Below are 24,124 nucleotides of genomic sequence, written 5' to 3'. Positions count from 1 at the left end.
TATTAATACAATTATTTACAGTATCCCCAAACTTCAAAAAATTCAAATGACCAACAGTAGAATAAATGGTAGTATATTCATATAATGGCACACTATATATCAACAGAAATGAACACCAGTTATTTACAATATGGATGAAATCTTACAAACATAATATTGAGTGTAAGAAGCTAGACACAAAAGAATATCTACCCCTTCGGTCCATTTATATAAAATTCAGGAACAACCAAAACTAACCAATAGTGTTAGAAATCAAGATAGTAGTTATCTTTGGGGAGGAGAGAAGATGAATGGACTGGGAAGTAGTGTGAGGAGGGGTTTCTGGAATGCTGGTAAATGTTCTAATTCTTTTTTTTTTTTTGCGGTACGCGGGCCTCTCACTGTTGTGGCCTCTCCCGTTGCGGAGCACAGGCTCCGGACGCGCAGGCTCAGCAGCCATGGCTCACGGGCCTAGCCGCTCCGCGGCATGTGGGATCTTCCCGGACGGGGGCACGAACCTGTGTCCCCTGCATTGGCAGGTGGACTCTTAACCACTGCGTCACCAGGGAAGCCCAGGTTCTAATTCTTGACCAGCACAGTGGCTATACAGGTATTCACCTTGTGATAATTCACTGAACTGTGCAATTATGATTTATGCATTTGTGCTATATTTCAGTAAAAATAAAAAACAAATTAGCTTATAGAAGAGGCAAAGAGAAAAGGAAAACTAAATAAGATAAAATTAGATTTCCTATTATGATTAAAATTATATTTAATTACTTTTATATATGATGTAGTTTCATCCAGAAGAGCCCATTAATTTAAATAAGTCAGTATGTAAATAAAGGATACGTAAGGAGAAAGTATGTAAATTTTAGAGCAATTAACTACTTCACAAGAGGTAATAAAACTTGACATTCATAATAAGGAAAGCATAAGAAGCTACTACAACAAGTGATGATAAAAATTATTCAAATTTTTATGATAACTTCCCTTCAATTTATTGGATGTTACATGCAAAATTATGTCTATATTTGGTAAACATACTGGTAAAGAGCCAAGTATAATAAGTAGTCGTTTTTTTTTTTTTAATTAAAAAACATTATAGTAATGGCTAAAAGCTTGGACTCAGAAGTCAGACTACCTGGAGTAAAATCTTGTTTCTACTATTTTACTATATGTGTAACCCTCGCTTTGTCTGTTTTTTCATGTGTGAAATGGGACTAATAATAGTACCTACTCTCAGAGAGTTGTTTTGAATATTAAATGAGATAACATAAGTAAAGCACTTCGAACAGTAACTGGTCCATGTTAAAAGCTCAAGTGCTAGATATTAACTTTGAAAACTTTTCAAATGGCTTCTTTATAATTCTGTTCTGTTTTCTGATTATAAATAAAACAAGACTTAATTAACAAAACTATAAGAATTCTATTTTTAATTAGTCAGACTAAGTTATAAAACCATCAGTAAAATAATTCTATTTATTCTAGTATCTTTGCTTGAGTGTGGGCAAAGATAAAAAGCAATATATTGTCCTTTTATACAGAGAAGACTTACATTTAAAATGGGGGAACTTAGCTAGAAGGAAATCGAAAGGGAAAGGAGACAACAAGTGCAGGGAAAAGAAATACTGTGAGATTTGATAAGTCCACAGTAATTCAAGAAAAATTAGAAGATGTATCTCAAATGTACCTAGTACTTTTTACTGCTCTGAAATTTTTAGAATTGCTCATAATTAGTGAGAAATTTTCTACACACTTTCTAAGAGAACTGTCTTATTAATGTAGTTCAGTATTATGCTAACCGAATAAAGCATGTTCCTTTCACACACACACCCCACCCATACCCAATTAAGTTATTTTGGCAATGGTTTTATATATATATTCCAAATTGATTTTGACACTGGGAGATAACTGGTAACATTTATAAGGAAATCATAAAGTATCTAATTTATTTAGCATATAGAAGGAGATTTAGAACAATCACTTAATCTCAGTAAGAATTTTTAAGATTCTATCTTTCTAATAACTTCATACACTTTTACCTCTGATCTTTTTTGTAAATGCAGAAAAGTTTTAAAATTTACTTAAATCTTTATACTACTACCACAGGGATTTTACCTTACAGATATTCTTAAAGGAAAGACAATAAAATATAAGTCCTTTATGAATAGCTACTTTAAGATATTAAAATTTTGACAGTTTAATCTTATATTATTAAATAAATTTAACTTTTACTTTTCTAAAGCCTGTTTATTCTTGGTACTTGAAAGAACTAGGATAAATCTATCCAACATTATTTTGGGGTCTTTGCTTGGGGCTTGTTCAATTCCTTAGATTGTTGGTTTTATAGTTTTCACCAAATTTGGAAAATTTTGGCTATAATTTCCTCAAATATTGTTTTTCTGCTCCTTGCACAACCACCCACCTAACCTGTGACAGATATGCTGTGTGAGTGGGAAATAAACATTTGTTGTTCTCACAAAAAATTCAGAAGATTCTGGTATCGTCTGTTGCCACCGCATAACTTCTAACCCGAATGATGTATTGATACTTTCTGACCTATGATGGTTCAGGCAGGGAGGGGAACTATTTCCCTTCTTCCTGGTAGAGAAGGCTACCATCTCTTTGAACTTTACGTAGGCTCTCTCACCTCTATCAATTTAATTACAACACCATAACTTTTTCTTGACTCTCCTAGAACTCAGTCTGAATTGATTATGAAATTTATCTCTGGAAGATCCACTAGTTAGCTCTATTGCTAGTCTAAAAAGTCCATCTTTAACATTTAGTTCCAATTTGAGTTCTCTTAAAATATTACTATTAATTTCAGGAATAAACTTTTATCCCCAAATGATTCTATACAGAGAAGCAAAGAAATGGCAGGATGTGAATCTGTTGAATTATACTACCTTTTATTTCTTCATTTTACCTAGGCAGTAATCATTTAAAAATGTTCCCAATAACACCCCCTCCCACTAAGAAACTGGTTTGTTCCCCAATATTCTTTATTTGAATGTCATAAATATGTATTCTTGGGAGTACTGTAAAGGAAACTGCCTCAGAGTAGTCCAGCTCTAAAGTTGTTTGCCAACTCTCACTTCTTAATGGAAATGCAAATGGAGATAAAAAAGGAATAAAATGCTAGGTTTATGGATCTAATGTAAGGAATCATCAGCACAAAACTATAACCACATTCTGTTCTCTCCTTGATACAATGAGAAGAGAGGATCAGAAAAACCCTTCCGATAACATTTTAGGGAGAATCAATAAAGTGATCCTGTGATTGATACTCATTAGATGGAATGTCCTCATGTTCTATATGTAAATGTCTGGTAATTATATATGACTTGTATAAAACTAATGATGTAAACTATACTTTTATTTATTATACTGCTAAACACTAATATGACTTTTGGAAATATAAACTCATATATACTTCCTTACCTGGGATTGGAACAAGGTACTCTTTGAGTGTTCACATTATCGCATAAGGGTTCTCCTCCATGGTAGATACCTGTTCGAACATAGATCTAAGGAAAATAAAAAGTTATGTGTATACACATACATACATATATGTATATATACACATGCACACATACATACTAGACCAGACCAATATTAAACATTATCAAAACAATGTAACTGATATGAATGAGAGAATCAACTAAAGTTTCTGTTCAGATGTAGCTTTTCTGTTCTCTTTTTCATCACATGTATAGTAAATTAATACTGATGCAGATTCTTCACCAAAATGTACTGCTGCCTTCAGGCGGACATTACATTATTAAAAATCAAGATAGGCCTACAACCCCTTTAGGCCAGGTATGTAATTCAGAGTTTTTCATATTTTAGAAAGATAAATTGGTACATATACTAAATATTACTTAGTACTCTTAGCAGTTAAAGCAGCACTCCATAAAGAAATTAATATTTCTGCAATAAAACATATGGATATTTACACTAAGTGGGATAAATAAAGACTGTAAAAAACCTCGCTTCAGGTTAGGTCAGGTTTTCCTGCCAAATGAATTCTGTAAAAGTTTGGTTTTAAGAGCTTAGAATTATGGGTATTAGAATTATTAGAATTAGGGATATTAGAATTACAGAAAATGACTATAAGTTGAGGTAGATGTTTTCTAGCCAGCTGAAAACATACTGCAGGTCAACAATTATATACTTCAATAAAAAAGATTTTTGAAATCTTTTATTATTATTTATTATTATTATTATTTTTTTATTATTAGAAAATAATTTATATACAATAATAAACATCAACACTTGACCTTACCTTGTCAATGTCTCGAATATTTACATTCACATAGGTTGCACAAAGAATTTTTATTCTAAGTGCACTATTTATAACCCAAAGGGATTTTGTAGATGTTTCTCCATTCATATATGGTGTAGCTGTGGAGATGCGTCTGGAATAAGATGGCATTGTAAAACAGTCCATCGGCAGTTGAGAGTAGAGGCTTTCTTTAGCCATCAGCATCAAATTGGGCATCCTCCCAAGCATTATACAGCTTCTTATATACTGTAAGAGATTAAGGTGGGAGGAGAGAAGCCATTTCTTGTAAGGTTTTTCATTTTAAAGGCAACATATAAGAGTACTATGAGAATTTACATACTAATCTGCAAAGGTAATTAAAAAATCAAACATTATAGACACACTTCTTAGCAGTTGCTACATTTATAACATTTAAAAAACTAACATTTGGGAGTTAGGTTATAGCACAGATAAACCGAACACATCTTGGAATATAAATTGTATAAAAGAAAAAAAAAACAAAGGTCAGCTGTTTAGACTGTAGTTCTACCTTTAACTGGAAGGAAAAAGAAAGAAAAGAAAAAAGGAATTAAAAATAAGGATAAGAAGATACTCATTATGAAAACACTAGATATTAGAATTACAGAAAAGGACTATAAGCTGAGGTAGATGTTTTCTAGCCAACTGAAAACATACTGCAGGTGCTTGTTAAAGGAAAAGCAACATCATTTAGAAAGCCTCTGCCATTCAATCTATTAAGTCATACTGATGTCAAATCCAAGAGTTGCTGCCCACTTGTTCTTCTGTCCCAACATTTCTTGAGAAATATTTGTTTTGTTAAAAAAAAAAACGGAACAAAAAAACCCAAAAACCACAAAGAGAGGAGACTAATAAAATTATGGAATATGTTTTTAAAAATACTAAAATGCATTGGTTTGAACTCTGAAATGGTAGTTAGGATAGAGATTTTAAAGCAACTGTATACATATTACAAAAACCTATTTTCTTACCCATAAGCCCTACTATACTGTAAGCAACCTAAAAGCCAGAACCATCTCTTGCTTGGTATTGTAAATCAGTACTTGACATATGCTTGGTACAAATACAGTTGCTTCTTATAGGTATTTATTTAATGAATAGAAATAGAGAGTAGGGAAGTATTTATAGTACACCTTAATTAACTATAGATCATGGATTTTTTGAAATATTTATTTTAATTCCTTCTAGTGCCACTGCTTGGGAGGGGATAAAAATAATTAAATACCCCATATTTGGGGATTAGTATAACTGCCAACTTTTTTTTTTTTGACAAAGAACACATTTACCTTATTGCTTACACTGCCTATTCAAATGAATACAACAAACCCTTTTTTTAAAAAAGTAAGGCACATGAAAAGCCTTTTGGGCAAGTTCCGTGTTATTTAAAATTCCTATTGGCTATAAAAGTATTTCCACTATAGAACTGGACCTATCCAGAAAAGCACACGATACATTTTTTGCATGTAGAATACCTGAAACATTATTATATCCTACCTCATGGCACAATTAAACAGTCACCAAATCAAATGTTTGTATCTGAATAATGATATAACTATTGTTACAATTGTAAAACATTAATCAGCTTACCCATATATGTAGTCAGGTCCCCAAATATTAATTATATAAAATCTAAAAGAATAGCATCTGTCGTCTCAAATTCATCAGTCTCTCAAATTAAATATAGTGTAAAAACTAAACTTATTAATCTATTTACTAATATTAATTATTTAATTTTGGGAATTCCCTGGCAGTCCAGCGGTTAGGACCTGGCACTTTCACTGCTGGAGTGAGGGTTCAGTCCCTGATGGGGGAACTAAGATCCCGTAAGCTGTGCAGCACGGCCAAAAAAATTTTTTTTTAATTTTCAAAAACTATGTCCTAAATACAGATACCATTTCCCAATGTGATTACCTTTTAAATTTAAAAGTAAGATCTTTGAAACTTGTTACTCACCTTATACTGACTCAGAGGATATTTTTCTAGGAAGTATTCGTCACATCCACACACTTTTAAAATATACTTGCCCTGATATTCTAAAACACAGAGTTTTAGTTGTTCAGATGATAGCAACATACTTCGAGTTTTTTTCCTGATTGCTTCAGCAATTACTTGTTCTGGCACACAGTCATGGTTGATTTTCAGAGTATACTTCTGCTTGTCATTATTTGGAGAAACTATTACCCAAATCACCACTATTATTTGCCCTATAATAGGAAAATAATATTAGATGCAGTCACCACATATATTTCATTTTTCAAGGGACAAATTTCAAAAAGTATGCACTAACCATAATGACTTATAATCAACTTTAATTAAATACAGGTAAATATCAGGTAGAACGACCAAATCTTCAAATCTGATAGGGCTGCCAAACCATGCCCAAACCTCATGTTTTAAGGCAAGCACGCAAAACTGTGACTACTGTGTGTCTCAATTACCTGAGACCAAGCTAATTTCCATTCTAAACTACATGACATACTTCATAGATACAATCCCTGTGAAGAGTGACTCATGACGGCATCAAAGGTTCAATAGTACCTTAAGTAGAAGAGTTTCTGGGAACTGTGGGAAAGAATCATGGAGACTTAAAGAAAGATGCTGAATCAGAATGAGAGAAAAGATGGGGGAGGAAGGGGAAAAAATAAATTTTCTATTTTTTTTCCTTTTAAGAAGAATAATTAAGCTTTAAGCTGGGGGACCAAAAAAAAAAAATAATGAAAATGAAAAGATTAAAACTATGTTAGAGTGGTGTAGGTATCCATAATAAAATTCTTTCAAACTTTCTATATGTTGGAAATATTTCATAAAGAGTAGTGGGGAAAAATAAAAAGAGCATTCCATTTTAAAAAGTATGCTAAAGTAGAAATGAATTTTTTAAAAATTTATTTATTTTATTTATTTATTTTTGGCTGCGTTGGGTCTTTGCTCTGTGTGCAGGCTTTCTATAGTTGCGGCGAGTGGGGGCCCACTCTTCATTGCGGTGCACGAGCCTCTCACTGCAGTGGCCCCTCTCATGGAGCACAGGCTCCAGGCACACAGGCTTCAGCACTTGCAGCTCTCAACGACTGCACCACCAGGGAAGCCCAGAAATGAACTTTTAATGAAGACCTTATGTTATATAAGCATTAAACTACTTTGAAAAATATGGCTAAAATAGTAATAAGATGTCTTAACTTATTCTGAGAGAATATTATATTTAATAGTGTATTAAGTTAACCTATAACTTTCAATTAAAAACTTCACTTTGTTTTTCTGAAAAATACAAATATTTATCTGACACAATGATATTTTCATTTCTAAAACAATTAGTTTATATATTCTCATGTACCCTTAACTCTAGAAATTGATATATTGTCAAAAGTCGACTTATATATTATCACTCACTATGATCAGAGTTAAATACTGCATCTAACATTAAGATTAGGAAATTTACTCTCTCTTTGTATATAGTAAGAATGTGTGAAGTTTCCCCAAAATTTCATAAAATATTTCTATTTATACTTATTTTTATTTGTAAAAAGATAATCAGCTATAATTCCGTAACAGTGAATTTCAAACTCAATGCTTTTTTTTTTTCAGTTTTATTCTGAGATAAACAATTCACCAAGGGATCAGCACCATATGCACACATTCATTCAATCAATCACTACTTACTGCACACAAGTTGTGTACCTGAAGAAAGAGATAACCCTCAGAATGGGAGAAAATATTTGCAAACGAATCAACGGACAAAGGATTAATCTCCAAAATATACAAACAGCTCATGCAGCTCAACATCAAAAAAGCAAACAACCCCATCCAAAAATGGGCGGAAGACCTAAATAGACATTTCACCAAAGAAGACATACAGATGGCCAAGAGGCACATGAAAAGATGCTCAACATCACTAATTATTAGAGAAATGCAAATCAAAACTACAATGAGGTATCACCTCACACTGGTTAGAATGGGCATCATCAGAAAATCAACAAACAATAAATGCTGGAGAGAGTGTGGAGAAAAGGGAATCCTCTTGCACTGTTGATACAGCTACTATGGAGAACAGTATGGAGGTTCCTTAAAAAACTAAAGAAAGAATTACCATGTGACCCAGCAATCCCACTACTAGGCATATACCCAGAGAAAACAATAATTCAAAAAGACACACGTGCCCCAATGTTCATAGCAGCACTATTTACAATAGCCAGGTCATGGAAGCAACCTAAATGTCCATCAACAGACAAATGGATAAGGAAGATGTGGTATATATATACAATGGAATATTACTCAGCCATAAAAAGGAATGAAACTGGGTCATTTGTAGAGACCTGGATGGACCTAGAGACTGTCATACAGGGTAAAGTAAGTCAGAAAGAGAAAAACAAATGTTGTATATATATATATTTTTTTAATTATTATTTTTTTTTTTGCGGTACGCGGGCCTCTCACTGCTGCGGCCTCTCCCGCCGCGGAGCACAGGCTCCGGACGCGCAGGCCCAGCGGCCACGGCCCACGGGCCCAGCCGCTCCCCGGCATGCGGGATCCTCCCAGACCGGGGCATGAACCCGCGTCCCCCGCATCGGCAGGCGGACTCCCAACCACTGCGCCACCAGGGAAGCCCCACAAATATTGTATATTAATGCATATATGCAGAATCTAGAAAAATGGTACCGAAGAACCAGTTTGCAAGGCAGAAATAGAGACACAGATGTAGAGAACAAATGTATGGGTGCCAAGGGGGGAAAGTGGGGGATGAGGGTGGGATGAACTGGGAGATTGGGATTGACATATATACACTAATATGTATAAAACAGATAACTAATAAGAACCTGCTGTATAGCACAGGGAACTCCACTTCGCTGTACAACAGAAACTAACAAAACATTGTAAAACAACTATACCCCAATAAAAAATAAATAAGTAAATAAATTCAATTATAAAGCAAATACAGCACACAAAGTATTACACATCTCATGAGGACACACACAAATAAAATAATTCAAGATTAAAAAAAAAAAGCTGTGTGCTTGGCACTCAACTATATCTTGTCAGTAAAGCATTCCCTGCCTTCAAGAAGCTTATCATCTAGCTAGGATAAAAAGACTGTACAGGGCTTCCCTGGTGGCACAGTGGTTGAGAGTCCGCCTGCCAAAGCAGGGGACATGGGTTTGTGCCCTAGTCCGGGAGGATCCCACATGCCGCGGAGCGGCTGGGCCCCCCCCAAAAAAAGACTGTACAAAGATATACGCACAGATAAAAGTTTTCACTACAGTGACCAACTATGGTAGATTTACAATTTTCTTACCTTTATCCAATTTATTATATATGTGCTTTGGCAGTTCTGGTGAAGATTCTACATTTGGAGGATAGACATACATTGCTCTACTATGCGGTGAATTGAGATCCCTAAGATCCACAGCTTCTTTACAAACATTGAGAATATTTCTTCGGAAGTCCTGTACTTCTGGATCTTTAACCATATCGAATTCACACACTGGCATGCCAATAGCAAAACCTTAAGAAAATTATATAGAGAATATAACATTCTGTTAAACACACAGTAAGACCATGTTTATTGTAAATAGGGAACTTGGTAGATATGGAAGATCACAATAAAGAAGTTTCTCTTTGTTAATAAAATTTTTGATGAATACATATAGTAAGAATTGACAAGATCTCAAATATTTTTAATATATAAAATATGATCTGTTCGGCAATTTGGAGCAAAGGTAGCAAACATTATTCATATCAATTATTTTTTAAAAGACAAAACAAAACTGGGCTATAACAAATATAAATCATCCCTACAAATGATACTTCTTTAAGAAAACTTTACAGAAAAATACCAAGGTGTTAAAAATAGTTCCTCAGCCTAACAGTCAAAAATACTTTAGATTTGTAATGATTTTTATTTTGAAATCTATTTATTTAAGATTACAAAGGTAATTAACCAGTTCAGACAAAATATTTTACTAATGAGAAAATAGTTAAGCTTCATAGTTATTTGCATTTAGAATAGGATGACAAGGCCATTTCAAAGTTTTATCATACCAATTTCTCGATTGAGGATCTTTTCTTCACGGTTGCCTACTGGTTCAATTACTTTTAAAAAGGGTTGAAAAAGCCGAAGGTCACAAAGTCGTCTTGTTTCATCAAAAAATTCTTCCCTTTCTGCTTCTTGGGTAACACTTACGAAAATGTAAGAAGATTCATCTTGAAGAAGTTGATGGAGAGGGTATTTTCTCGCTTCTTTAAATAGTTCATGCTTTATAGTTATTAATGTAGCCTCACGGAGGCATTCTAAAGTCACTATCATCCCATTTGGTAGTAAACATTCTACTAGGATTCTTGGGGGCATCAAGTGGATGCCCCACAGTTCACCTGATGATGGTCTTGGAGGCATTGTTCTGATCCTTTACAAGTTTTACATATAAAAGTACTTTAAGGAATTAGATGCGTGGCTGTCCCAAAGCAGAAATCTAAACCAAAGAAAGAAAACATATGTTAAAAGAGAAACAACCATCAAAGAATACATTTATGGCATTACTAAATGCAAAAATTCATTTTCTGTAGTTTGAAATGATTAGGGTAAGTAATTACAATTCATCTTAGATTGCTGCTCCTAATTAGGCTAGAAGAATTGATTCCAAAGCAGAAATTAGAAAAAAAAATCACTTGTATTTAATAAATTCGTTCAATAAAAAAAAGTTTTATTTGAATGGACTTTTAAAGTCAGTTCTTAACAAGACAGAGCTGGGGCTATGGAGAGAATAAATAGTAAGTTGCAACCAAAACCAAAATTCCCATAATATATCATTCTTTTCTATTTTATGGAGCAACAGAATTTGGGCTGGAAAGGCTCTTTTAGATCACGGGTCCATTGTTTTTATTTTAAAGATGAGTAAAGTAAAGGCTAGAGAAGTCAAATCCTTTTGCTTTTACACCCCTACTTCCACCCTGTGGTAACGAGAATTTACATAGCTTAGTCTTTTTTTCTTTCTTAAGAAAAGAAAGAAAAATCATTGTAATTTCCTTTTTTGTATTGATTATTGTCTAAGTGATATCTTAGACCATATCTAAGTATTTTAAGTATAATTAAATTTACTTAAGTATAAAGCTTAAGTATAATAAGCTTTTAAGTATAATTCAGTTATATATTCACTATAATGTAAAGTGTCATCAATGCATTTTCCTTGAGATATGATCATGAATTTGCAATGATCCATCCCTTTTATCAAATAACCCAGTCCTAATACTTCTGACTGAAATGAACTGATCTACATATCCAATGACTCTTTTTGTCAGTATAATGTTCCAACAAACTGTGTTAAGCACTTATAATATTTTGAAAAATATTAAGTATTATTACAATCTGAAGCCCTCATTTATTTTAGATGTCAACAACCTTAGGGGTTCCTTTGGAAGATACTGTCAAAACCCACAAAGCAAAATTTTATTTCTTGCTGTTTATATTTTCTTTTATTCAGTAAGCTAAACTGTAAAGATATAAGAAAAAATAAGGTCTGAGATGTTAAGAAAATAAAAAAGAAATAAAAGTTAAGCAAGAAGAATGAATCAAAAAAGAGCCCAGATAACTTACGTATTCAATTACTCTATCAGGCACTGTAGACAATAGCTATAAATGACACTTTGTTTATTCACCAAAAATGTATTGGTGTTGTCCCCAGGACCATGTTAGGTGCTGGGAATATGATGATAAGTAAGACAGGCATGGCCCTTGCCCTCACAAGACAAAGTCAAGAGTGTGAAGGTTATGTGTATATGGGTGTGGGGTAATAAATTCACATGTACAAAATGGAAAAAAAATGTTCTCATGAAGTGTCAGGTGCTATAAAAGCACATTGAGTGGTCACCTAACTTAATGGAAGTTGGAGTGGGAAAGTTTTCCATAGGAGGTAACATATAAACTAAATTCTTCAGGGATAAGCAGGAGCTGAACAAACACAGTGAGAAAGAGGTGAGGAGCACAATATTATCTAATCCAGAAACCTATCTCTGACTCCTTTATGTCATGCTCGCCAACATCTAATCCATCAACCAATTCTGTTAATTCTATATCCTGAATCTCTTAGTACCTTGGGTCGGGCCACTACTATTTCTTGTCTGGACCACTGCAAAGGCCTAAATGGTCTTACTACATCTACATTTGCCCCCTACAATCCATCTTTTTCCTCACAGCCAGTGCAACCTAGAGAGAACAATAGGACCTATTTTGATCAGACATTTCTGCTGTACCCATTCTCAGTTGCAAACAAGTGTTTATGGTATGCTTCAGAGTTATAACATACGAAGGAGGTGAGGAGTAGAAATAGGAGAAATTTCAAGCCCTCTCCCTACCTCTGGAAATACAGAAATCAATTGAAAGACAATAAGGAATAAAAAATTATTTTTTAATACTTGAAAATATTTTCTTCAAATTTATAAAAGGGACTCACTGAAGTTATAGGATTTAAAATATAATTATCCTATTTTCTATACTTTTAAAAGAAAATTCACTGGCTAGCAAAAAGACCAGATGGATCAATCTGAGTGCATAATTATAAAGTGACTTAAGCTAAGCTTTTTAAAAACATACAAAAAAATTTGAAGAATGCAAGGGAAAATGCCAAATGACTACTTTTAAATGATGATCTGCCTGCACAAAAAAGTTCAAACAAAAACAAAACCAAACCACAAACCACACTAAAACAGCAGCTGTGTTTATAGTGTTCTTTGTTGAATGGCACTAACTGATCTATGTTACGGAATCATGCGGGCAACTATTTTATATATAATAAATAACAACCCCCGGAGTCCCATATGTTTCCTAAGAATTAGCAAAAGAGAAGTCTAGTACAACAGGAGATCACTGACTCTAATCCTTATTCTACTATAGTATATTTATGGGCAGTTAACAACTAGTAAATATTCAAGGCATGCCCTTCTCATTGAGAGAATAAATGCAATGACAGCTATAAAACACTTGGTGATCTTGGAAGGCAGGCACTGGTCGACACTCTGGTAGTACTATACAGAAGAGAGGAAGCTAACTTTGTCTTCTTCTGCCAGGCCTTATTCTGTTCAAACCATTACCTCAGAGCTCACAAGAACAGAAGTGTAGAAGAGGCAAATGGAGCTAACACTTAGTATTTAGTATGCGTCTTGCACTTACGCAGGCAATAACCCTTTTGGTGTAGGTAATAACCATTTTACATATGAGAAAAACGAAGGTCAGAGAAGTAAAGTTATTTGCCACCAGTAAATGTTAGATACGGATTTTGAATCCAGGTCTAGATGATTTCAAAGTGTACATTATAACCATGCTGCTATTTGGGCTTCAGTTATGGCAGGAATATTCATTGGTGGTAAATAAGAGAATGGGCTCTGAAGTTACACTGGATTCACATTCTGTCTGCCTTAGTTAATAGTTGTATGGCCTTGAGCAGTTTAATTCATCTCACGGCACCTTATATCACTCCCCACCCCTGCCGCCCCCTGCCCCAATTTGTTAAGTTGTGATAATGGCATATACTTCATCAGACTGTGGTATTAGATGAGGTAATATATGAAAAACATGTAAGCAAAGAGACTGGCACACTGTAAGCACTCAAAAATGTTAAATATTATTAATAAACCTGTTAAGTATACCCATATTATCTTTTCAAGCTATTATGAATTATTCAGGACTAGCATCAGTTAGGGATGGGAAAAAGGGGCTTGGGTTCTTTTACAGAGGGAGGCAAGTAAATAAGGAGCTTCAGCTTCATAAAGCAGCGCCAGTGTCAAGTGCTGAAACTTGAAGGTAGCACTGGTATTGCAAGGCTCACAGATGAGTTTAGAGTGTGGCTCAGATGCTGGTACTTTTGCAGCTGCTTCTAGTTCCCCAAACCCCTAGTATCCCTATTTAATTGGTACAGCTATTTATGGCTTAGGTGTGAGGAATCCTCCTTTTTGGAGAAATACTTGCTTGTGCCAGGTTCTAGGTTAAATAGTATGATAACAATGGTAAATAGATGCTTTCTCTTTGGTTGTTGAGTTTACTGGGGAAAGACAAGACACAGGAACAACTTTAACAATGGAAAATTGTTATAAGACAGAATATGAACTTTGGAAAAGTCACAGGAAATCTCCAACTGCCTGAGGAGGCTAGGGAAGGCATCACAGAAGTAAAGTCTGAGTATTACAGATTAGTAGGGATTTTGCAGAGAAGAGGTGGCTTGGACATGGGAGAGCTAGATGAGGAGGGTGTTTTAGATTGCCACAAGAGTATGTGTGCAAAGTCACAGACCATGAAAGAATGCACATTTTACCAGCAATACAAGTTGTTTTTATTACTTGAGTATGAAGTGCATGAGAATAGGTAGGATATGTGATAAAGAAGGAGGGATGAGAGGTAGGCAGGGGCCAGAAAGGTGAGCAGACTCCATTTTATGGAGTTTGAATTTTATGTAGTACACTCTAAGTAAAAGGGAGTCTCTGAAGTATTTTGAACACAAGAATGACATGACATTTTTTTCATGATTTTTAAATTCAGATTTCTTAAAAAATTTGTTTTTAAATATAGGATATAATCAAATAAACATTAAACCAAGGTGTAAAAACTTAATCTTCTCCATTTCCCAAATTTGGAGGAAAATCCCTAAAGTTAAGAAATCAGAGTAAGTAACGTTTTAAATAAACGGCCTTTACACTATAGAAAAAAATTAAATGTTGATAAAGAAGGTGGAATTATCCAAACTTAAGGGCATAACCTATTTACAAAGAAAAACTTATTTGAAAAGCAGTAGAGGGGGATAAATCACTCTAAGATGAATATTTAAAATATGAATCTATGCAATTTGGAGGTCTGAGGTGACAAAAATGTATTTGCTAAAAAGAAAACACTTTAAGAGTCAAGGAACTACTCTATTGGCTTTTGAGTTCAGAATGCCAGGACTAAATAGCCACATACTGACAAATCACAATTATTCAGAACTGTTAGGAAATAAATTGGTTTTGCTTATCCTAATTTTTAAATATATCTAATAATAAGTTATTTCAACTGGGGCAGTTCTGTTTTCCTAAAAGAGTATATATAAATATATTTTACAACTTACCCTTTTCTTGATGAATTACAGTCCTCATTATAAAATGAACTACTGTGCTATACTAAAACACAAGATCAAAAATCAAAAATCAAAAGCAAAGCTTTTCAGTATTACTGAGGAGTCTGAGGGTATTTCTGACCCTAAAACCAATGACCCCAGGTTGGAGACTGTGATTTAAAAATGCTCTCATCCCCTGGTTTTCTAGCAGTCAATGGTCACTTCTCAGCTGTGGCCAGACTGCCTTATGAGAGTAGCCTCCTGTTCTTCTGTTATTCATTTCTAGTCAGCGTCCACATTTGACCATCGTTTTCTAACAGTCTATTAGCTAAAGGCCAACAGACCAAATGATGATATGAGAACCTCTGCTTTATGAGGTTAGAACAAAACATGTAACAGATAACTTGCTGATCAGGGACTTCTGTTTACTTCCTTGTTCTGGTATTAAAATTACTGTTAAAAATTACTGTGCTTGGGCAGGAGGCGCTGAAAGTCTTTTTTGTTCTTAGAAGGCCTGAACCTGCATTTATGTCTTGGTAGGGGTTGGGTCTGTCTGCATTAGCAGTCCATGCGGGATGGATGATATTGCTCAGCAGGAGTAAACACACCTTTAAGGACAAAATATGCAGCAGAAATGAACAGTAGAAAATAGTCTCAGATTGTCCACTGTCACTTGACTTTTATAGTGAAAGGCTTCTTACTTCAATGGGCAATTCAGTATTTTGAACACTTAGTGTGCACTTTCAGCCCAAAAAGACAATGACATTTTGACAATTTGTTTTTAACTGCTAAACTGAAAGCCTTTCTCCATTTATATTAAACTGTTATTTCCAGATTTCATCATTTAAGGCAAGGGTTGTCAAACTATGGCCCACAGGCCAAATCCAACTCACCACCTGCTTTTGTAAATAAAGTTTAATTGGAACACAGCCAATAAACCATGTTTACATATTGTCGACGATGCTTTTGCACTACAACAGTAGAGTTGAGCAGGTGCTACAGAGCCCATGTGGCCTGCAAAACCTAAAATACTTACTATCTGGCTTTTTACAGAATAAGTTTGCTACCTCTGAAAAGGTATCAGAATTACTTGATAGCAATTGGAGAATTTTCTAAATGCACAATGGCTAATAAGTCATCCCAACCCTACCTTTACAACCACAACCCTATACTTTCAATCTAAGTACTCTGAAAACAAAAACAAAGACATTAATTTTAAGCCAGTGAAGTTAAAATCTTGAAATGCTAAAGCATCTCATAAGTCACTTAAATATTTTCAGTGTTAGGAGCTCACTATCTGATGTAGAAGTTTTTGTGAAGCACTTCTAAAGTTATTCCTAAAGGTTGTTATTCCTAAACCTTCTTTATTCCAACAGTTCTGCCTTCTCTATCTCTTCACATACTGACAGAGATTAGAATTTTCCCTAGGTCTTTTAATCCCAATTCCTTTAACCATAATTCAGGTGAGATAGTTTGTTGTCATCACTGGATGTGTTCTTTTGCTAATAATATTCATCTCAAAATGCAGCAACCAAAATCTAGTACAATACTCTAGAGTCAATATCACCAAGGCAGAGTACAGAAAACTATTAGTTGACTGTGGATTATGAGTCTCTATAAACACAGGCTAAGACAGCAGAGACCTTTTCTAACTTGATTACTTTAAAATATACATAAAGCATATCTTATATATTTTTAATTCAGATTTTAATTTCAGAAGTATATTATGTTTAAAATAGTTATTTGTTTCAAAATATCAATATTACATCTGCATCAGGAAGTCATTAAAAATAAGAAAGCTATTTTTAAGTGCACACTTGCAAACTGAGGGGATATCGATACTGACTCGATTGCAGCTTAATCACCCCAAACAGCCACAATTTGCTAAAATAAGCACCTTGTATTTTCTAGATATATATGTCCCACAAATATAGAAGCTGCATAAATGTTTGTTGAATGACCAAAGGTTTTACAAACACCATTTTTTAATTTAACTGATACATTTAGCAAATGTTATCTGATTTCACTGACACATTTACAAATGTGTATCTATTTAGACATATGTTGACAAGATATTTTCTACCCTCATTCTCAGATAGGTCAACAGGAAAACATTCGTTTTGTGGCTAACTCAGTTGCCACCATTGCATCTCAGCTGCATCTATTTGCTCATTAACTAAAAAATAAACTTTTCTGTTTTTTTAAATAATTACAAATGAATCTTTAGTTTATTTAGAACAAGAGAACAAAAACTTGCCTCTACACTTACTACAGAAATAACATGATTTAAATCTCAATAATTCCATGGTCTGATTAATCTCTTTAATATTTATTTCCAGAGTTAATTACTTCCTTTCTTAATGTTACCCAGCCTCTTATATGTATTTCTATAATTATACCTTAATACATTACTATTATATTATCTACATCCATGTTTGACTTCCTGATAGACTGTGAACTTTTCCAAGATAGGGTCTTTATTTGGGTGACTATAATCCTACAGCATAAATGAGTAAGTAGGAAAACTAATTTGTTGAAATCATCCCAGGGAAAATGTAACAAGGCCCTGAACAAAAGAGCGGTAGCAACAGTAATAAGCAAGAAAAGAGATAGACAAGATACCTTGTAAAGGAAAATCAAAAGCACTGAGAGACCAATTGGATTTAAGGGATAAGAAACCATTTTAAACAAATTTCACTTCAGTGGTTATGCATGCGAAGCAAGTGTCTTTCAGTACAATTATTCTGAGCCCCAGTTAGGGCCTCTAAAATTCTCTTCCTCTAAGTCACTGAGCTGTTGTTGGAGTGAGTCCAAACAGACAGCTGTAATATACACGAGCTCTGGAAGGATGCGTATTATCCATTTCTTTCAAAGTGCTGTCCTTCACTAACCTTTACAAGCAGATCATGAGAAAACAGATTTAACTCATTCTTTTAGTGATTCAGACAGACCTTAACAACTTCTGGTTGGAAAATCAAGTTCTCATGACCAGGATATAGAAAATTTAAATTCCTTTAGAAGGTGATGCAATTCATTTTCACTATTAAATTTGTAGTGCTATAAAAAAGGTGTTATGAAAATACATTTCAGAGATTTAATGCATTATATAACATAAGTGTCCCCTAACATGAGGTCCATAGATGGGCTTAGGAAGGGTCTTGCTAATGGATTTTTAAAATAATGACAATTAAGGTCTAGGTCAGCAATGTTTATACTGATGGGTTTTTTTTTAAAGTAAATTTATTTATTTTTGGCTGTGTTGGGTTTTCGTTGCTGCATGCAGGCTTTCTCTAGTTGCAGAGAGCGGGGGGTACTCTTTGTTGTGGTGCATGGGCTTCTCACTGCGGTGGCTTCTCTTGTGGCGGAGCATGGGCTTTAGGCATGCGGGCTTCAGTAGTTGTGGGACGCAGCCTCAGTAATTGTGGGACGCAGCCTCAGTAACTGTGGCTCTTGGGCTCAGTAGTTGTGACACGCAGGCTCAGCAGTTGTGGTTCGCGGGTTTTAGATTTCAGGCTCAGTAGTTGTGGCGCACGGGCTTAGCTGCTCCGCGGCATGTGGGATCTTCCCGGACCAGGGCTCAAACCTGTGTCCCCTGCATTGGCAGGTGGATTCTTAACCACTGCACCACCAGGGAAGTCCCTCTACTGACAGATTTTTGATTATCAATAAATGTGAACAAATGTGTAGCACAATCAAATGTGGTAAACAGGGACTTCCCTAATGGTCCAACAGTTAAGAATCCACCTTCCAATGCAGGGGACACAGGTTCGATCCCTGGTCGGGGAACTAAGATCCCACATGCCATGGGGCAACTAAGTCCGTGCTGCAACTACTGAGCCCGTGCACTCTAGAGCCTGCGCGCCACAACTAGAAGAGAAGCCTGAGTGCCGCACTAAGTCCACGCTGCAACTACTGAGCCCGTGCACTCTAGAGCCTGCATGCCACAACTAGAAGAGAACCCTGAGCACCGCAACGAAGAGTTCACGTGCCGCAACTAAGACCCGCCGCAGCCAAATAAATAAATAAATAAACGCTTAACTAAAGAAAGTGTGGTAAACAAACATAAGTCATTAATAAGGTGAAATACAGATTAATAAATATTTGATCTTAGATTATTAAATTATAATTTTCATATTTTATATAGATACATAAAGAAAACATACCAAATCTCAAAATATAGTCACTAATTTTCCCAATTTGAACTTATAAAAATTCAAATTTTACTGTGTGATAGGATAAATTAAAATTTCTTAAAATTTAAACTCAAAGGGGCCTAAATATTAAAAGAGTACAGTGTAAACTGGAAGGACAGGATTATGAAGTAAATATAGTTAAACAATGTGGAAAATACAATAAGAGCTCTTTCATAGTAGCACACAACTTAATAGGACAAATGATTCCACACTGACATAGTTTTCCAGGAAATATTTTTTTCATCTTTGTGAGGGAGTCAAGACAGATTATCACCACTTCATGTAAAACAGGCAGCAGGCAGTCAGAAGTAAACTGTAAATCAGGTAGCTCTAGAATTCCCATTTACTTAATGAGCAATACTTCAAATAAAAAATACATTAATAGTTTGCCTTGTTTTTCTATTTGTAGAAAAGAGTAGTAAATTCCAATTCTTTGATTCCTCTTTATTAACCAGGCCACCTTGTGACTAATAGCAAGCATTGGTAACACAGGTGGACACGGTTAAGGGTGCCTCCTTCTGCCCAAAGAAACGAACAAAGCTAACCATTCCATAAAGAGAATCTAACCAGGTGACTTAAGCTTTAACATCTTAACACCTGTAACAAATGAATAGCCAAGGGACCTGAAAACGTTTTAGAAACCTCTACGTTTTTTCAATTATGGCATTATTCAGTATTTAGTAGCATATATGAAAAGTCTTATTTTAATGGCAGAACAGAAATGGTCTAACCTGAAGGTTTTGCTTTGGTTCAGATCACTGCTTGCTCCATCACCCTCAGCTCTGCTGACCCTATGAAGAACTCTGCAATTATTAAGACTTCCCCAGGAGAGGAAATTTCAGGCAGTTTCCTTATTTGCACAAAGTGAAAAAAAAAGTTACTACCTCATAGTGATGTTATAAGAATTAAATGAGATAATACGTGTAAAAAAATCCTTAGTATAGTGCTTGGAGCATAAAAATTCAATAAAGGTTCCCTCTCTCTTATCTATTGGATCAATGCTATCTAGATCCACGTGTCCAGAAAGGGACACAACTTTATTGTTTCAGGCCTATTGTAAGGAGATGAAAGATATTTTTTTAAATGATTTTAAAAAATATTTTTGATGCAGAATATTTTATTGATATATTTGATATCTGTACAGATGTCTCTGTCCTCATATTTGTATTTGTCTCTGTATTCTTACTGAAACATGAAATTCCTAAAGGATGAGGCCTGTGTCTGTTTAACTCAGTCTGTACATTCTCAGCAAAGCATAAGCATCAAATAGTCATCTAACATATTTCAATAATGATAAAACACAAGAAACATAAGACAAAAGCAGATGGAAATATAAAAATTCTTATTTTAGAATTATGCTATACATAATTTGTAAAATCTACTTCTTTAAGTTTACACATGAGATTCTACTGGTTTTTCTCATTTAAAGAAAAAGGGGGAAAATTGCAATGAATAATAGAAATAAAAATTCAAAGTCATGGTAACAAGTATTTTTGGCTCTTTGGACTGAAAAAAAATAACGACGGTGAGGAAAACCAAGAAGTAAAGGGGAATGAAATAGACCATACTACCGACTTTCTCTTCATGTTAAAATAAATGCCTTTTAGTCATATCTGGATTGACTGGAAATAAGCAGTGATGATCGATGATCTTTTTGGGCTAAAAACCAACAACATAGCTCATGTACATTTAGTAAGATACTATTTAGTTCACGGAAGCAATACTTAAAGGAAATTTGGTATAATGTAGAGGGTAATTTTTTATTGAGAAAAAAGATACTTTCCTTGAAAAATGGTTACAAAATAGTATCTTTTATATACGGAGAGAAACAACTCTATGATATTTAAGTCTGGCAGCTGTATTTACATTTAAGGGTCAAGAGTATACTTCAACACAACAGTGAAAACAGAAGCCTAATTATGCACCTGATTGCCTCGATGAAAATTTAACCAATATAAGATCAATGAAGAGAACAGCCCCGTAAGAAAGCATGGCCTACTACAAAGAAATGCAAAATATGGAGTTCTTGAAATGTTACTCCAATTTCCTGCTAAGCAAAAATTTTAGCTCCCATGGAAGATGAAGAGAAAAGGTCCTGAAAGCTTAATCTCTTAGAAGTCAAAGTTTATAACCAAACTTATTACTGATGATAACCAAAAAATAGGGCTCACAGTCCTTTCTAATTCCCCTTTACAAATGAGACTCATGTCCCATATATTTCAGAAAGAAAGTCTATTTATTACTATTTATTACTTGGAGTTATACAGATGATGCTAACTACACACTGCTCCTTTCTTGATTGATGGGTTCATTTTAAAAAGTATAAAAGGGATCTACTTTCCAACTTAAAGTCAGTATTAAAATTAATTCTCCCCTCTTTTTCTTTCAAAAGTCTGGGGGCTTCAAAAAACATAACTTCACTCTTTATTACACTAATGAAGCTAACACCTATCCGGGACTTGGATGTACTCTTTTGAAGAGACAAAAGAGTACATCATCCAGGGCCCATCTAGATAAATGCATTAAAGAGTTTAAGAATATCTTGAGTAAACATCTTAATTAAATTAAAACATCTAGAAAAAGGTAACACTAGCAATGTGTCTTCTAGCTCACTTGACTTGATTCTTTTAAAGACCTGTAATAAGCTGAAGGCAAGATGTTTCCGTAAGTCATCAGGAATGAGAACTTCTCTTCCTGAAGTTTACAAATGGCTTTTCCTCTTTTATTTTTGTTTCTTTCTGGTTTAGCATAATGCCCTCATAAGCCTTTCCATGGCTTTGAATATCTCAACAGTCATCTTTCAAGCTCTCCTGCTACTATGGGTGAGGGCAGATGAACTTTTGGAAAACATTTGCTTCACACTGTTCTTTGTCTTTTCTTCTCTTTATCAAGAATGAACAGCTACCTTATTTCGTTATGTCATAGGATGAAGACATAATTTGGTCACTATTGGGACTTCTAGTCAATTACTATTCCTTCTGGTGGTACCTCTCTAGTGTCTAGATGTACTGAAACTTGTCTGCACCCCACTGATTAACCTTATGGTATTTCCTGACAATGATGAAAAGATGAGTCCTGCATAACAAGTCTTATGCTATCATTATAAACAAAGTGAAACTTGTGTCAGCTACAGATTTCTCAGTAGAATGAGTTGCTCTATCCTCCTTGTACAGAACAAGTAGTTAGTATCCATAGAGAAAGGAAAAAAACACCCTAAATACCAAAATAGTAAATTTTCACTCTAGTTTGATCCAATAAAGTTGGAGCTAGCAACTTTGACTAGGGGTACTAGCAGACATAATATATTCACCTAATTGCATCCAGATATATTTCACAGAAAGTCTCTTTACTTTGGTAGTATTATTTTCATTTTTGACCAACTTAACATTCCAAATTTTATAGATTGTACTATCTGCCACAAGGCCAAACTTATCTAGGAGAGAGAATGAGGGGCCAATCATAAAGCTTCATTATGGTCTACAGTTTCCAATGGATTTCTCTACTTCCTGAGTTTTATGCAGTGTCATTAAACTTAAGCTATGGTGTCTGTAACTATTATTACATACTACCACACACAAATAATGAACAAAGCATATATTTATATATCATTGCTGTAACTGGCTGCTGCAAGGACAATATTTTCAAAATTGAATGACAAGGTCTGGAATGTGCTGCAATGATCATTGTGGTGATTCTGGGAATACTCACAGGCTAAGAAGTACAACTGGACTCCACCAATTTCCTTTATGGCAGGAAAGCAGCCTGCTGGTGAGTCAAATGAAAACATTAACTTAAAAATATGGAGTACTTCTTGAATGTGTGTATCAGCCTTACACAGGAACCATGCTAGTCTTCTGCTGTCATTCTAATTTTAGTATATTTTCTGTGGAAACAGGTACTATCCAATGAACTTTTACTAAAAATACTAGAAGGGCCTTACCTTTAGTTTCATTCATCCTAAGGCATAGTCCCCAATGGCTGTATTACAAAATTAAGCATCAGTATAATACAGTGTCATGAAAATATATTTTAGTTTTTGATTTAGATTAGACTGCGGAAATCTGGACGAAGATGTACTGCACAACCTTGGTTATCATATCAATACATAGGTCCCTGACATTTTTGTCTAGTTATTTTATCTACCCTTGCTATTAACCTTTTGTCCCAATATCACAATCTCACCCTTTTCCTTGAACTGGTTACCTTTCTCAGAGGCCATTATAGTAATCTCTTCAAGTATTCTTTCTTTTATGTCATATCTATTGATATATTACTGGCATTCTATGAATAGATACAAAGCATAGAATGCATAGGGCACTCACATTTTACTTCATTAAATTTCACTTAAGATGATCATATAATGTCTATTTTTAATCTGCTTATTTCACATGCTAAATTTATTGGCCAAAACAAGCAGTCCCTAGTTTTACTGAACTTAATCAAATAAACCTATAGAGAGCTACTTGAAAATATGTTCCATTTTCTTCAAACTATACTCTAATAAATGTAAGATATTGTATTATTTGTTCAATGAGTGCCACCCAAGTCTATCTACAGGTAACAATACAGTTCAAGAGGGA

The 24,124-nt window shown here is 34.5% G+C and overlaps 1 protein-coding gene across 1 annotated transcript in view; it reads right to left on the bottom strand.

Annotated features, from left to right (window-relative positions):
* Window positions 1-24,124, bottom strand: part of PIK3CA (phosphatidylinositol-4,5-bisphosphate 3-kinase catalytic subunit alpha) — a 102,199-nt gene that overhangs the window by 22,819 nt on the left and 55,256 nt on the right. Inside the window, exons 2-6 of the mRNA XM_081234101.1 lie at window positions 10,319-10,746; window positions 9,573-9,782; window positions 6,242-6,492; window positions 4,271-4,516; window positions 3,427-3,512 (exon numbers count right to left, since the gene is read on the bottom strand). Of these exons, the coding sequence (XP_081090227.1) occupies window positions 3,427-3,512; window positions 4,271-4,516; window positions 6,242-6,492; window positions 9,573-9,782; window positions 10,319-10,670 (1,145 nt within the window). The 5' untranslated portion in view covers window positions 10,671-10,746. The remainder of the gene's footprint in view (window positions 1-3,426; window positions 3,513-4,270; window positions 4,517-6,241; window positions 6,493-9,572; window positions 9,783-10,318; window positions 10,747-24,124) is intronic.

This window comes from Mesoplodon bidens (assembly GCF_964165515.1).
Source record: "Mesoplodon bidens genome assembly, chromosome: 5".
NCBI lineage: Eukaryota > Metazoa > Chordata > Mammalia > Artiodactyla > Ziphiidae > Mesoplodon > Mesoplodon bidens.
This window is presented reverse-complemented; position numbering and strand designations above follow the sequence as displayed.